Source organism: Acomys russatus, chromosome 22, assembly GCF_903995435.1.
Source record: "Acomys russatus chromosome 22, mAcoRus1.1, whole genome shotgun sequence".
NCBI lineage: Eukaryota > Metazoa > Chordata > Mammalia > Rodentia > Muridae > Acomys > Acomys russatus.
The window spans coordinates 6,660,240-6,676,733 of record NC_067158.1 but is presented as its reverse complement, the minus strand read 5'-3'; the positions used below and the strand labels follow the sequence as shown (position 1 = coordinate 6,676,733).

The window sequence follows — 16,494 nt, the reverse complement described above, 5'->3', positions numbered from 1 at the left end:
TTAGCAGAAAAAGGAAGTCACAAGTGCTGGCAAGGACACTGAGGAACTGCCATATGCATGGCCGCTTTGAATGGCACAGTGACGGTCTCTCAAAAACTCAAGTGTAAGACAACCTGTGACCTCGCAGTTCTACTTCCAGGTATGACATAACAATAGAAATGAACGTATACATCAACTGAAGGTCACACATATATGGTCAGAGTAGTGTTTTCACAAAGCAGAGAAGTAGCTAGTGGTAGCGCAGACCTATAATTCTACTAGGTGCTGGGCCAAGACAGGAAGTGGTAGATACTACTTGTCTGTTTATTGAAAATCACTGTGTGAAATCGTTGTCCCTTCCTATCTTTGGATGTTGCAGGACTTGCAGTGGACACCTGAGACCGAAAATACTAGTGAATTCTATAAATAGTATATTTTCCCCATACATAATTGATGAAAAAAGGTTTGACTAAAAAAAAAAATGAGCACAGGTTAAAAAAACAAGAGAGCACCTGCTGCTCTTGCAGAGGATCCGGGTTTGGTTCCCGGCGTGTGGCTGGACCTGACTGTTGAGGGACATGGTAATGACAGAAAGTCAAACAGTGACAGAGTGGCGTGGGCTTGGGAGAAGGCATGGAGGGCCCTCCTGGGGCAGTAGGAGTGCCATGGGGTAGATTATGCCAGATGCGCAGCTCTGTAAGCAGTGAAAGTCACAGGGTGTGCCCTTTAAATGGGGAAGTGCGTTCAGGATAGACCTCAGCACAGGGTCTGTGGGCAGGGTTCATGTGTATTTTATGTGTTCAGTCAAACTCTCTTTGGTTACTTTCGTTTAGAGAGGCAATAGGGCACATGAAGGAAGGCGAAGAAGAAAAGACCAAGACCTACAGTGCCTTGATATGGACCAATAAAGCCATACAGAAGGAAGACATTGGCTTCCTCAACGACCTGAAGGTGCTTCACATGCGGCTTTTGGGTTGTTTCACCTTTCTTCTGCATGTGGAAAAGCTCTTTGTCTTCTAGTTTATTCCCAGTAAGCCATAGAGCCTGGGCTTTGAGGTCGGTGTGAGCTGCGCCCAAATCCGGGCTTTCCCTCTCACCAGCCCAGTGATCGGATGTCTGTCCAGCTCTGGAGAACCAGTGTTGCTGACTCTGAAGACAGACTCCTGGGGTCTGCACTTCTTAAATGTGCAACTTTGGACAAGTTCCTTAACTTCTGTATGCTTCATCTGTAAAATTAGTTTAGAAAGACTAAATTAGTTCAGTTATACAAAGCATTTCTGATGTTATCAACTACATAGAAAATACTCAGTAATGCTCTTACAGTTAGTTATCTGTAAAAATTAAGTATAAAATCAAACATTTACTAGAGTTGATACTAAGATTACATATATGAATTGGTAAAATGCAATAATGGTATGAAGCAAATGTACTTTGTGAGCATGGCTCTGTAGAGGACCTGCCTGTTCTGTTGAATAGGCCTCATCTCTCTGCTGTAAAGATAGTCACAGTGGGTGAGAGCACCTTTACTGTGCACCATGAGAGCCTGAGTCTGATCTCAGCTCCCAGGTTAGAATGAGGCATGGGTGTGCATGCCTGTAACCCTAGGTCTGTGGGAGGCAGCAGCGGCGGCGGAGGAGGAGCACTGAGACTTGCTAGCTGCCCCGTCTGAAGGGAGTGAGTCGGAGAGCGATAGAGCAGGACACCCGTGCGCCTTCTGTCCTATTGTCCTGTGCATACGGGGTAGGGGTGGTGATGGAGGGAGGGAGAAGGGGGTTTAGTGGGGGAGAGAGAGTGAGGGAGAGGGGGAAGAGGGAGAGAATGCGAATTTACTTCAAATGCAAGGATTGAATGAGCATAAATGAGCACAAAAATGTATGTAAGTTATTGATGCTATTTAAATGGGCAAGATTTTGTAGCAATGCAGATGGCCTACCAAAGGACACTAGTTTCATACATACACACACACACACAGAGGAGGGGGAGGGAGGGAGGAAGGGAGGGAGAGAGAGAGAGTTTACCTGTGTAATGGAGTTTTACTACCCATACCTTTCCTGTTTTGTGGCAGAGCTGGGTTTGGTGGCTCAGAAGATCAAGGCAAGAAGATCACAAGTGTGAGGAAGCCTAGGCTGTACAGCAAGTCCCTATCTCAAAGCCAAAATATTTAGAGTGATATTTACTAGCATAGGGAAAATGTTGTCCTAAGTGCTAAGGGGAAAGCTGTAAGAATAACTAGAGGGTGACACCTTGTGATTTCAGCACATTCAGATGTACTGTGCGCACACACGTGTGTGGCTGTGGAGAAAGAAAATAATATGGCGAAAGTTTTCATAAATAATATTATAGTTAGTCATGAAAAGTGTAATATCCAATAGATTTTTTAAATGGATAAAGGGTCTGAAGAGTTGCCTGACAAAAGAACAAGTCCAAATGTCCAAGAATCACTTGGAATGCTTCTCCACCTTCAGGACAAAGTAATATATGACATCACTCTATCCTCTTAAACCAGTAGAGCAGACAGTGGGTCTAGTGGAAGAGGGAGGGGAGTGGTAGGCACTGGCAGCAGATATTGAAGGTGCTTCAGACTTGGAAGGCGACATGGCAATGGCTGTAAGAAGGAAGAGCTGCACTGGCATGCCCTGTGCACCCTCTGTGACAGTGTCAGTGCAGGGCAGGACTCCTGTGTATGAAATGCATGGAAGATGGTTTACTGGCTTTGCTCACAGTGGCATGATCAACAGTACCAAGGCTGGAGAGAAAATGACATTCGCTGGACAGCACATAAAGGGTGTGGGCTCAGGACCAATCTGGGGTACAAAGACGAAGCAAGCAAATAAAAACTAGTGGCAGATTGAACAAGCATCTTGTAGCTGTTAAAAATAAAATCAGGCCAGCCATGGTGGCGCACACCTTTAATCCCAGCACTCGGGAGGCAGAGGCAGGCGGATCGCTGTGAGTTCGAGGCCAGCCTGGTCTACAAAGTGAGTCCAGGACAGCCAAGGCTACACAGAGAAACCATGTCTTGAAAAAAAAAAAAAGGAAAGAAAATCAGAAGCAATGTATGTTTTCACTTACTCTGGGTTGCTGTGTGTCTGTACATATTAAAAATGCTGGAGAAAGACATATGGTGTTTGAGTCCGACTCATGAGACAAAAGCAAAGCGATAGCCTTAAGTGCTCCAGGGAAAGCACACAGCCTTTGTCCACCTAGAGCCGCCTGCCGCCTTCACAGGCTTTGTGCTTGGCTCTTGCCGCCTAGGTCGTCAGAGGGATGAGGGTTTTTTGTTTTTGTTTCTCTATAACTGAGACAGGTTGTCTCATTGCTCAGACTGACTATGTAGCCAACAATGGTGTTGGACTTCTCATCTTCCTTCATCCACCTCCCGAGTGCTGGCTTACAGGTCTGCGTCACCATGCCTGGTTTCTATGCTGTGCTGGAGATTGAGCCCAGGGGCATCACGTGTGCTTTGCAAGCACTGTGTTAAATGAGCCATGGCTCCAGATAAGTAGAATCAATACAGACATATTCATAAACTTTGTAAGTCATATAGTCCTTCATAGACTGTAAATCACATGGGTATAATGGGGCACACCTTTAATCACAGCACTCAGGAAGCAGAGGCAGATAGATCTCTGAGTTCTAGGCCAGCCTGCTTTATAGAGTGAGTTCCTGTGTATAAAACAAAAACAAAGTGTATAAAACAAAATCAAAAACAACAACAAAAAATAACCAAACCAAAAACCCACCAAAAAATGTAGATGTATGAATCATTTAGAATGCTGTTTTAAAAAAAAATCATTAAAAACAATAGATTTAGGGCCTGGCATTGAGGCTCAGTGAAAAATAAATCCACTAAAAATAGATTAAAGCTCAGCGACAGTTTGCCTACCTGCTGCAAGGCCCTGGGTGTGATTCCCAGCACTGTGAAAACAAAACAAAAAAGAGTATTTTGAGGGTTACCATAGATCTAATTAAAAAACAAAGAAAGGTGATTTTATAGAGACATTGTAAGTAGTCAGAGGCCACTCCCAGGTACACTGCTATGCATGACTGGTTTCTAGTAACACTTTTAAGAGATTTATAAAATTCCCATTGGGGTAAAGATAAAGCTGAGCTAGTTCTCTATTCTGAGAAAAGGACCACTGCAGGTTCACCGCTGGTCTCCTCTTTTTAAAGGGCAGCCTACTTCTAAGGAAAAACCACACTGTGTGTGTGTGTGTATGTGTGTGTGTGTATGTGTGTGTGTGTGTGTGTCGTGGTGTGTGTATCTGAAAATTCAGTGTGGGATAACAGAACAGTGCTAAAAGTAGGTGTAATGGTTTCCTTTTGTGGTCTAAAAAGCAGACTAAAAAGGGCACAGGGCCAGGCCTGCACACTGGTGAGTGAGTGCTGTTGGGAACAGCTCTGGTGGCTCTGGTGGCCAGCTCAGTCAGCCCTGCTGTGAAGTAGCAGAAGGCGGGAGAGGAGTTCTCACTACATAGTTGCTTGTATTTTTAAATTTTTTATTTATCATTATTATATTTTTTTTTTGGACAGGGTCTCACCATGTAGCCCTAGCTGCCCCAGAGCTCATAGTACAGACCAGGCTGACAAAACTCCCAGAGATCCATCCACTGCCTCCAGGGTGCCGTGATTAAAGGGATGTGCCGCACAGTAGTTGCTAATGAAAAGGCTGGCCGTGTCTGCTCTCTGAATATCCCAATATACAGCCTTCTAACTGCGGCACAGCTCAGTCTCGGGCACATTGGCCTTTTGGCTAGAGAAGAGTCAAGCCTCACAGAGACAGCTCATCTTACAAGAATTGCAGCCCTGAAAGTCACAGTGGGGAGGGGCTGCTGGCTCCTGCTACTGTGGATCGCCGTGCCCTTGCAGTGTGGGCTTTGCTGGAACCTGCTCTTCATCCTCCTGGGTGTCGGGAAGGCTTTCCTTTCTTAGCACAGCAGCATTGCTCACTCCTCATGCAAATCAGGAGGAGCTGTTCCAGCAGGAAACTGCACAGAATTCAGAGTTCCTGAGAACCGACTTTTCTGGTTTGCCTAGAATCTATTTTTAAAAGTTTGAGGTCGTTGACTTTTTATAGTATTAATCCCTACTTCTTAATTTATATCTTCCAACATAAGGGGAAAACTCTAATTTGACTTGATTACAAGAAAAAGCAGAGCCAGATGCAGTGGCGCACACCTGTGATCCCAGCACTTGGGAGGAAGAGGCAGGTGGATCTCTGTGAGTTGGAGGTTAGCCTGGTCTACAAAGTGAGTCCACGACAGCCAAGGCTAATAACAGAAAAACCCTGTCTCAAAAAGCACCCCCCCAAAAAAACCAGAAAGAAAAAAAAGCAGCCTGTATCACTGAATCATTAAAATATATGCAGATATTATATTTATAAATATGTGCTAAGAAATACTGGAAGACTCTGAGTCACTGTACAGACTTATCTCTTCTCTCTGAACTGAAACATTTTGCTAAACAAGGGTGCACCTTTCCAGATATGGTCTGTTGTACAACAAACCCTCAAATAGGAGTATACTGTTCCATAGAATGTGCACGCTTCTCATATGCACAAGCGACACTGGGGTCCCTCCTCCTGCCTCCCACCTCCCTCCCAGCCTGAAGTCGCCACTTTGATGTCAGCCGCTTTGTGACCGATGCTGTCTTCTAACCGAGTCTGTGCCAGACCCTGACTGATGTGTTGCGCCCTCGGGACATTTCCTTCTGAATGCCCTTCTTGTGGCAGGCAGGGGCAGTCGTAGTATTAAGAAAAACGAGTAATTCTGAACTAGGCTATGAGAAGCCCCAGTGAGGCAGAACCTCAGCAAGTACTGCTGTTCTGATGTCAGACGCCCCCGTCCTGCCCTGGCAGCAATGGGCAGTGTGTGTGGTGAGCTATGGGGAAAGGCCGTGCTAAGGCGAGCTCAGGGCTACCTCAGACTCTGATTGCATCCTACCCTTCTCTAGGACCTAAAGATTGACCAGAAAACCCCTCTCCGGGTGCTTCACCGGCGGCCGTTGGCGGTGAGGACTCGCGCCATTCACTGCATGGAGACGCGCTATCTGGATGAGCATCACTTTCGTCTGCATTTGAAGACCCAGGCAGGAACGTATCCTTCTGCCTCTGCAGCTCAGAGCTCTAACCGGAGCGGGATCACGGTAGCTAATGCTGCCCTAGAAAACAAACAGGGTCAATTGATGTGGGAGGTCTGTTTATTTACTTATTTACTTACTTATTTGAAACGCGTTCTCACGTACCCAGAGCTCATATACTCCAGGCTGGCCGTGAACTCCTGATCCTCCTGCCTCCGCTTCCCAAGTGCTGGATTACAGGCCTGTGCTACCTCAGGTGGTCTGGGATGTTTTGGAAAGGACTTGAATGTATTAATTCAGTATTTAGGAGTAGAATCAATACTTTTTTGTTGGATGTCTGTTTTCCCATTTGTGTTTCAAAACGGTGTTTTGAACCATGAAGTGTCTTTGTCAGTTCCATGCCAGCTTTAAAGTGTACAGTTCTGTCACAGCGCCTTACCTAGCGGTTAGTGTTTAATATCCTCAAGTACTTTCAGTTGATTCACTTGCTGTCCTTACATGTTTTACAAGTCACATGTTCATAGCCCTGTTTGGTCCTCTGAGTATTCCAAGTGTTTGCTCAACTGGTTAAGCAGGTGATAAAAGGAAACCGTGGTATGTTACTTTCTTTAAAGTTTGAGACAAGCTCCCCATGTTGCCTGGGCAGGCTCATCATAGACAATTAAGCCGTCTCTGTCTGCCTCCTAGAAAATCAAACACATGACCGTGTCCAGTGTTTCTTGGCCTACAGGCCTTGTGTGGACAAAACCACCACACTGTGTATCACTTAAGCAATAATATATCTGTGTAAAGACAGCGTTCCAAAACTCCAGCATTTGACTGTATTTTAAGTAGAAAAGAGCGGCACTGGAGGTTCTAAATAGCTACGTGCCAAAGCTGATTCTGTGACCTGGGGTCAGAGGTTTCCAACTCAGGAATGTCAGGGAGCTCCAGTCATCTTAGGCGGAGTTTAATATTTACTTTCTCACAAGACTGCATCTCACTGTGAGTCCTAGGCTGACCCTGATCTTAAGATTCTGCCTCTGCCTTCCAAGTGGTGGGATTATAGGCATGTCTCTCCATGCCTGGGTCTCCTATGACCCTCTCAACATTGCCAGTGGGGAAGGGGGTGTGAGTCTGAGTGTGTGTGTGTGTGTGGGTGTGAGAGAGAGAGAGAGAGAGAGAGAGAGAGACCCAGTAGCATGAAATGATAAATCTCTAATTGGTATGAAGGTAATGACATAATTTTGTATATAACACAAGCCTCTCCGAAGTGGGAGGAGTCAGGGCTAGTTGCCAGATGATCTTATCTCCATGCTGAGCCCACTAATGTGCCTCTCCGTCTCATAAACTCCCATCCCCCTTTCCTTTGTACTACCCTAGAGGGGCCTGGATTGACCTAGCTGAACTGGACAGGTACTTATCTGCTCCAGACAGCTTTTAAATTGTGCAGTTTGAATCAAGAATGGTTTGTGTAGATTCTGGTGAGCGGCTTGTTTTATTTTTACTGTTTGGAGCACATTTGGTTATTGTAGATGGAATTCAAAGAAATCACAAGTTGAAATTTATTTTGATTTTGGCGTTGGGGTTGAGCCCAGGACTCCTCACACTGAGTACGTACCCACTGAACGTCTTCACATCCTACCTCCAATTACAAGCCACAGTAAGTCAATCTTGTCTTTACTTTAACATGCCAAGAAGAACTGCTGCGTCTTTGGAAGAAGCCAATACCTTTTCAACCCTGTTAAGACATGCTTGGAAGCAGCTACATACATGTACTTAATATGTTAGCCAAGAAAAGCTGGTAAGCTATGGCTGCCTCGTGGTGATGCCACAGAGGTCTAGAGTCCGGAGTCTGCTGCGCTCATCTGTGCCGGCTCGGGCTCGTGGCTGAGCACCCTGCGCCAGGGCCATGTGCCTTCAGCGTTACCCTCACCCTCACGCACAAATGCGCTCCGGACCTTTCCGTTGCGTTCTCTGGGGCCTTCTGCTCTGCTTCTTGCTCTATTGTCACTAGCTTCCTCTAAGGAAAATCAGAGAAAAAGAATGGCAGCTGAGGAGAAATGGTGCATTCAGGGGAGAAGAGCTGTTAGGTCAGTGTATGTCTTCTGTTTGAGTCAAGACATGCAGTGTGGGGGGGCGGTGAGAAAACCTGCAGTGCTGCTTCTTAGCTGTCCCTGAGGGCGCATCCACTTCCCTGCGTTAACTAGTAGCTAACCCTGTTTCTACCTCCCACTGCGCTCTGCTTTTACCAAAGCAGTGCAATGCTGCTTTTTAGTTACTGTTTTTTAGCGAACAACGGGGACTATGTCTTTTTCAGATAGGGCTACAGTAGAGTCCTGTGGAATGTTAATCTTCTTTCTTTCTTTCTCTTTTTGAAACAGGGTTTCTCTGTGCAGCCTTGACTGTCCTGGACTCACTTTGTAGACCAGGCTGGCCTCAGACTCACAGGGATCTGCCTGCCTCTGCCTCCCGAGTGCTGGGATTACAGGCGTGCGCCACCAGGCCTGGCTCAGAATGCTGATCTTAATAAGAACAAATTCCAGATTTAACCATTGCCTTAAACAGAGTTGCTAAAACCAATCCCAGAAAGAATTTAGCCAGGTTGTGGTGGTCCACACTGGAGTCCTAGCACTCAGGAGTGCTGCATGTTCAAGACTGCCTGCACTACTCACTGGCTCCATGGCCAGGTGGGGGTACATGGCAAAACACAGGAAGAAACAGAAAGCAAATAAGATCAAACCAAATCACCCCAATTTGCTCGAAACTGCCTGTAACTGCAGCTTTGGGGTGGGAATCCCATTCCCTTTTCTGGCCTCTAATATCACCCATACATACATGACATACACTCACAAGACACACATGCATCATGAATGTTAACCATTAAAAATTATTGTTAGCTAGGCAGTGGTGGTGGGAGCCTTTAATCTCAGCACTCAGAAGGCAGAGGCAGGCTGATTTCTGTGAGATCAAGGCTTGCCTGGTCTACAAAGAAAGTTCCAGGATAGCCAGTACTACACAACCAGAAACCTTGTCTTGAAAAACAAAACAAAACAAACAAACAAAAATAATAATAATAGTTATTATTATTATTATTATTTTAATTTTTGTTTTTTTGATGCAAGGTTTCTCTGTGTAAGAGTCCTGGCTGTCCTGAACTCACTTTTGTAGACCAGGCTGTCCTTGAACTCACAGTGATCTGGCTGCCTTTGCCTCCCGAGTGCTGGGATTAAAGGCATGTGCCACCACGCCTGGCTCAACAAAATTATTTTTAAAGAAGACTAAATGAATATTTTAATTTTCTCTTCCATCTTTGTGCTAATGTATTATAAGGAACCTCATCACTGAAATCACATTTTGTGTGGTCCTGTGGAAACTTGCCATTTTGTAGATGTCAATTACCATTATTGAAAAATGAGACCAGATAACAAAATAGAAATGGTAATGACCAAAAAAAAAAAAAAAAAAAAAAAAAAAAAAAAAAAAGTTAAAAAGAAAAACATTGGGTTGGTCATGGTAGTGCACACCTTTAACCCTAGCATTCAGGAGGCAGAGGCAGGTGAATCTCTGTGAGTTTGAGGTGAGCCTGGTCTACATAGTGAGATGTCAAAAAAACCAAACCAAACCAAAACAAAACAAAACAAACAAAAGAAAATGGAACTGTATAGCTGATTTAATGTGTACTAAACATTGGCATTTTGAGATGCCTGGGGTGGGGTACGGGTTTGCCAGAGCCTTCAGTCTTGTCACCTGAGGTGGAGTGCGGGATTGCCAAAGCCTTCAGTCTTGTCACCTGGGGTGGGGTGCAGGACTGCCAAAGCCTCCAGTCTTGTCACCTGGGGTGGGGTGCAGGACTGCCAAAGCCTTCAGTCTTGTCACCTGAGGTGGAGTGCAGGATTGCCAAAGCCTCCAGTCTTGTCACCTGGGGTGGGGTGCAGGACTGCCAAAGCCTCCAGTCTTGTCACCTGAGGTGGGGTGCAGGACTGCCAAAGCCTCCGGTCTTGTCACCTGGGGTGGAGTGCGGGATTGCCAAAGCCTCCAGTCTTGTCACCTGGGGTGGGGTGCAGGATTGCCAAAGCCTCCAGTCTTGTCACCTGGGGTTGGGTGCGGGATTGCCAAAGCCTCCAGTCTTGTCACCTGGGGTGGGGTGTGGGACTGCCAAAGCCTCCAGACTCGTCCAGGGTCCAGGTCACGTTCATGTAGCCTGGGCTACACGGTGCCCTGACTCAAGCCAAGCCATGGCCTTTGGTGAGTCTGCTGTAAACGAGGGCCTGGTTCCGATATTGGCATCCGGGCTGATGGACAGTTTGCCATAGCTTATTTTCTGAGGTGTACATCTCAGGTCAGAGTTAGGAAATGGCCTGTCTTTGGTAACATCTTTATTCTATTTATTTTTCCCTTCTACTTGCCAAAGTCATTGGTATTGCATGATCTTTTCCTTAAAGAGACTTAGCTACATTAAAGAATTTGTACACGGAGACTTTGGGAGAACCAAGCCGAACATTGGCTCTCTGATGAATGTGACGGCAGACATTCTTGAGCTAGATGTGGAGGTAAAGTATTTCATGGGGAGTGCACACCTGCAGATGGGGAGTGCACACCTACAGATGGGGAGTGCACACCTGCAGATGGGGAGTGCACACCTGCAGATGGGGAGTGCACACCTGCAGATAGGGAGTGCACACCTGCAGATGAGGAGTGCACACCTGCAGATGGGGAGTACACACCTGCAGATGGGGAGTGCACACCTGCAGATGGGGAGTGCACACCTGCAGATGGGGAGTGCACACCTGCAGATGGGGAGTGCACACCGGCAGATGGGGAGTCTACACCTGTAGGCCAAATTAGGTCTTGTGGGCATTTTTTATGTGAAGGGTTTTTGTTTTGTTTTTAAGACTTATTTTATGTCTGTATTTTGCCTGCATGTGTCTGTGTACCACATATGTACCTGGTTGCTCCTGGAGTTGAGAAGAGGGTACTGGGTCCCCTAGAGCCACCATGTAGGTTCTGGGAATGGAACCCAGGTCCTCTGGAAGAGCAGCTGATATTCTTAACCATTGAGCATCTCTCCAGCCCTCCACAGGAAGAATTATCTTTGGGATTCTTATTAACACAAAAACCAAAAACCCCAGCAGTAACCAGGATCCTATTCGTGACACTTGCAGGTTATATAGTTCGTATATAGCTCATCCACCGATTGGCATCAGGTACTGTCATTCACTAATTTACTTATGGTATCAGATTAAATCCTTAAAAACAAGGAAATAAAGTTGTAACTGTGCGTCATGCATCCTTCTGAATGGTGGCGCACACCTTTAATCCCAACACTTGAGAAGCAGGGGCCGGTGGAACTTAAGGCTCAATGCCACCCTGGTCTACATAGTTCCAGGACACCCAGGGCAATATAGAGATATCCTCTCCCAAAAAGGGAGTGGGGTGGTGGATTTTAGGGCTGAGCTTGGCTCATCTCAGGAATGGCAGTTGCTGCCGGGGCACCACTAAGTTCAGTCCCTGGCCTCCACACAGCAGAAGCCGAGAACCCACTCTTGTCCCATCATGTGTTCTGGCATGGGCACATAGATACATGTATGAGTATGTACACATGCCACAGAATAAGTAAATGTTTAAAAAAGGATTTAAGATTGCTATGGGTAGAAGATTGGATAAAGTAAGATGGATTTCTCAAGCCAGGCGTAGTGGCACATCTGTAATCCCAGCCCTCAGGAAGCAGAGTCCAGTGAGGCCCTGACTCAGACACAGCAGAACACACGATTGATTGTCTCTGGGATCCCTACAAAGATCCAGAGCAGGGCTGGAGCGGTGGCTCAGAGGGTAAGAGCACTGACTGCGCTTCCAAAGGTCATGAGTTCAATTCCCAGCAACCGTATGTTGGCTCAAAACCATCTATAACGAAATCTGTATACATAATAAATAAATAAATCTTAAAAAAAAAAAAAAAAAAAAGATCCAGAGCAGCCATGGAGCCCTGTAATGTGTTGCTCTGCTCTTCTAGTGAATAGAAACAGGGTTAAACTCTAAAGAAGACTTCTGGTGGCGGCGGCACACATCTTTAATCCCAGCACTTGAGAGGCAGAGGCAAGCAGATCTCTGAGTTCGAGGCCAGCCTGGTTTACAGAGCATTCAGGACAGCCAAGGCTACACAGAGAGACCCTGTCTTGAAAAGCAAAGCAAAACATTCTAAAGAAGAATGTCTTTTCCAGGCTGTGTCACAAATGGTGCTCCTTAAGGGAAATGTGACTAGAAATTGAATTCCTGCATAACCTCACCAGAGATCCTAAAGAGGGCCAGCGTTCTACAATCCACGAAGTGCATATGTGCCGATGCGGGAACAGCCATGGCAGTCACATAATCACGTCGACTTCATGTGCTGTCGTTTCTCAAGCCATTAGATGGTATATGGCTCTTGCGGGGCGCCAGGATCCACTGCCCAGACCGCAGGAGCCGAATGAGGCCACTGCAAGGAGCCAACGTAGTGCTGGAGAAGGTGCTGGCCACCTGATCTAATATAGTATAATAGTATAGTATAATATAGCATAGTATAGTATAGTATAATATAGTATAGTATAATATAATATAATATAGTATAGTATAATATAATATAATATAGTATAGTATAATATAATATAGTATAGTATATCTAATATAATATAATATAGTATAATATAGTATAGTATAGTATAATATAATATAGTATAGTATAATATAATATAATATAGTATAGTATAATATAGTATAGTATAGTATAATATAATATAGTATAGTATAATATAATATAATATAGTATAGTATAGTATAATATAATATAGTATAGTATAATATAATATAGTATAGTATAATATAATATAGTATAGTAAGTAAATAATATAGTTAGTATAGTATAATACAGTATAGTATAGTATAACTAGTATAATATAATATAATATAGTATAATATAATATAATATAGTATAATATAGTATAGTATAATATAATATATAGTATCGTATAATATAGTATAGTATAGTATAATATATTATATAATATAATATAGTATATTATAATATATAATATAGCATAGTATAGTATAATATAATATAGTATAATATAATATAATATAGTATAATATAGTATAGTATAATATAATATATAGTATAGTATAATATAGTATAGTATAGTATATATATTATATAATATAATAAGTATCTTTATATATAAATAGCATAGTATCGTATAATCATATAGTATATATAGTAAATAATATAGTATAGTATAGTATAATATAGTATAGTATAGTATAGTATAGTATAATATAATATATATATAGTATAGTATAATATATAATATAATATAATATAATATAATACTATCCAATACCAAATAGTCAGCCCTGAAAACATACATACAAATAACATTACACAGACTGAGCAGGGCTGTATTTAGTAAATATATATATACACACACACACACACACATATATACATATACATATATATATATGTATAGGCATGTGTGTGTGTGTGTGTGTAGATGTAACAACAGTTAATGACAAAAGAGAGCAAGGAATGTATGTGGGAAGATTTGGAGAGAGGAATGGTGGGGAAAAATAATGTAATTATAATCACAAATAATTTAAAGCACTTTCTTCTAGAATGTTAGGCAGGACTCTACAGGAGCCGTACTCCCGAGTCCACATTCTTAGACAGCTTAGGAGAGCCTGCCCCAGGTCAGCCTGGCCCCCAGTAAGACGCCCCCTTCCCTGCCCTCCACACACACAGCTGCAACCCTTGTGTTTTATCTCTTAGCCTGAGAAACTGCTCATTAACTTAAATATTATTATTTGGCACATGGCTGTATCTAAAACACTATCACAATACCATCTTGGGATTCATAAAAACCTTTGAGCAGTGTGTACCTGTGTGGTGGGTATTTTTTGTGACCCGTCGGCTAAGGAATGCATAGTTTCAGTAAGCTGCTGCAAGCTTTGGGTTGGGTTTGGTCCTTTACTGTGGCCCAGGCTGGCTTGGAACTTGCCTCAGGTGCAGGATAGCATCTACTGCTCTGTCCTAACGCAGGCAGGCTCCTGGCTGCTGTCACTCCAGAGGGTCACCACTGCACCCTACAGAGAAGCCGAGATAAGGTGCATCCTGCTGTGCCTGGAGTGTGACCGTGTGCGCTAGAATAGATTGCTTACTGTTGTATTGATCTAGTAGAAGAGCAAGGCAGTGAGGGCTGGGTAGTAACCGAGACTAATTGGATTTATTTAGTCATTTTCGGTGTTGTGGGATGGGCTCTTATGTAGCCCAGGTAGGCTATGAGCTCTTGATCCTCCTGCCTCCACCTCTGACGTGCTAAAATTATAGGCATGCTCCATGACACCTGGCTTGAACTGGATTGTAAAAGAAACAAAAATTCTGAAATGAGAAGATACTTGATGCTTTTGTGGTTCCAGTGATCTTATGTATTAATTTCCCTCACATTTAGTTACAGACTGCTTGAGCCATGTGCCATTCTAGTCAACAGTGGTCCCACTAGCCTATCTCACCTAGTGACACCATACCATAGTTTAAGTAAGCACGCTACAGTGTTTGCCCAGTGATGGAGTCGCCTAATGACACATTTCTCAGAGTGTGATACATAACTACATTTTGTTAAATATAAAACGATAGAATGAAAGATGACCAGGACAACAGTTCTTAAGACTTCTGGGGGGAAATAGCTACTCGAATTTGAATATTTTTTATACTTTATATTTTTATACTGACATTACAGTTTTTCAGTTTTTTCTCTTAGGAGTCAAGAGGGGAAATAGTAATTGTGTCTCCATTAGTTCAGAAATGGACCATCAGTGTCACTGCTCTTATCAGATGTAGTTTTGGTTTATTTTTGTTTCTGTATTTTGTTTTTGTTTTTTTGTTTTTTGTTTTTTGTTTTGTTTTGTTTTGTTTTGTTTTGCATGGCAGTAAAAGTGTCCCCAGAAATGCTTGCCAGAAGTTGTGTTTCAATAACCTGTTTTCTTCCTTTTAGTCTGTGGATGTTGACTGGCCACCCGCTTTGGAGGACTAGCTGTCACATCTGAACAGAGGCTTTTCCTGGCATGATGTGGACACACAGGCGGCTTATCCTGGCAAACGGCTGTTTACACCACAGCGGCGTCTTCAGAGCCACTTGGATCATGTGATCTGCTCCTGAAGTTCACTGTGACATCTCAGGGTCTACATGTATATGTGCTTTGTGTTCTGTTGTTCTGAGAACATCCTGTGTTTTCTCCTTCCCTGTCTCATGACCACAAAACCAAAGTAGGAAGACTCAAACCCTTTTCCTTATAAATTCTGTTCCTCAGAGAGGTGTGCAGTTTGAGGCACTGTCTATCTGGGGAGCTGTAACTTCTTCCAGCGCTGTCTCCTATAGGAGACGATACCTTTAAAGTCAGGCGCTAAACCTTGATCATCTGAACAAATGCTACGGCTAGACTCATGTCAGAGTGTCCTGTGACATTCTGATAGGCCAGACGCAATTCCGATAGTGATATTTCTCCCAGCTCCCCTCACACACGCTGCCATCAGTGGAAGTACTTTAAGGTGTGGTTGGTCACAGTCCCCGTGACCTCCAGGTACTAGTTTGACAGTCTAAAATTGTTAGTACATGTCCTCTGTAGAAGGTAAGTGACCCTTTAACACTGGAGGCATGCCTGGACACTTCCTGCACCCTTTAAGAGAAACAAGCGCCTTCAGTAGCTTCTGTGCCCGCTCACAGGTTTGAACACTGGAGACTGCTACACAGTGAGACTGTTATTTCAGTTCCTTTGTAACTCCAAACATTTTTAATAAGATATCTTGAATTCCATCTAATTTCATAAACAAGGAAACAAATATTAAACAACCCCTAAAAGTATTAGTTACTCTTGTAACTAGGTGTGGATTAAAGTTGTGTTCCCAGGGTCCTGTCTGTAAACCCTTGTCACGCGCACCTGTCGCTCGTGTGGGTGACAGTGCCCTCCAGGACACCAGTTAGGTTTACAGAGCCAGGGAGGTGGACTTGTGAAATTTGGGTATCAAGTACTCCCCAAGAAATGGCTAATGTATGTTTTCTATGATGTCATATAACTACCAGTTGTAATGGCGTGATGAAGAGAAGTCTAAACACATTGAACCAGAAGATGATGAATTAGTCATGAAAATGTCCAGAAGGGAAGCTCAATAAAATGGAGATTTTAAGTATAATTTTCATCAGCTAGTGCAACTTCTTGACTTATTTTTTTGATACATTGATTTGAGTAGTATTTGATTATTGATGTTTCTCATCTCTGCACATAATTCACAGATCCTTAAGATGTATTTTAGATATCAGGAAATGTTTCTGATTGCGATGAAAAGAGAAGCCTGCTCCTTTAACCATGTCTCATCTATGCGAATTAACAGCGAAGGATCATTTCATTGTCAGAAAACTGCAAAGCGGATAA

General features: G+C 43.6%; 1 protein-coding gene across 3 annotated transcripts in view; it reads left to right on the top strand.

The window, feature by feature from the left end:
* Window positions 1-15,469, top strand: part of Pus10 (pseudouridine synthase 10) — a 64,253-nt gene extending 48,784 nt beyond the window's left edge. For all 3 annotated transcript variants that reach the window (XM_051164970.1, XM_051164969.1, XM_051164968.1), the window contains 4 exons: window positions 813-930; window positions 5,932-6,074; window positions 10,490-10,589; window positions 15,060-15,469. In XM_051164970.1, coding sequence (XP_051020927.1) covers window positions 813-930; window positions 5,932-6,074; window positions 10,490-10,589; window positions 15,060-15,098 — 400 coding nt within the window. In that variant the 3' untranslated portion in view covers window positions 15,099-15,469. The remainder of the gene's footprint in view (window positions 1-812; window positions 931-5,931; window positions 6,075-10,489; window positions 10,590-15,059) is intronic.
* The last annotated feature ends 1,025 nt before the right edge of the window (window positions 15,470-16,494 follow it).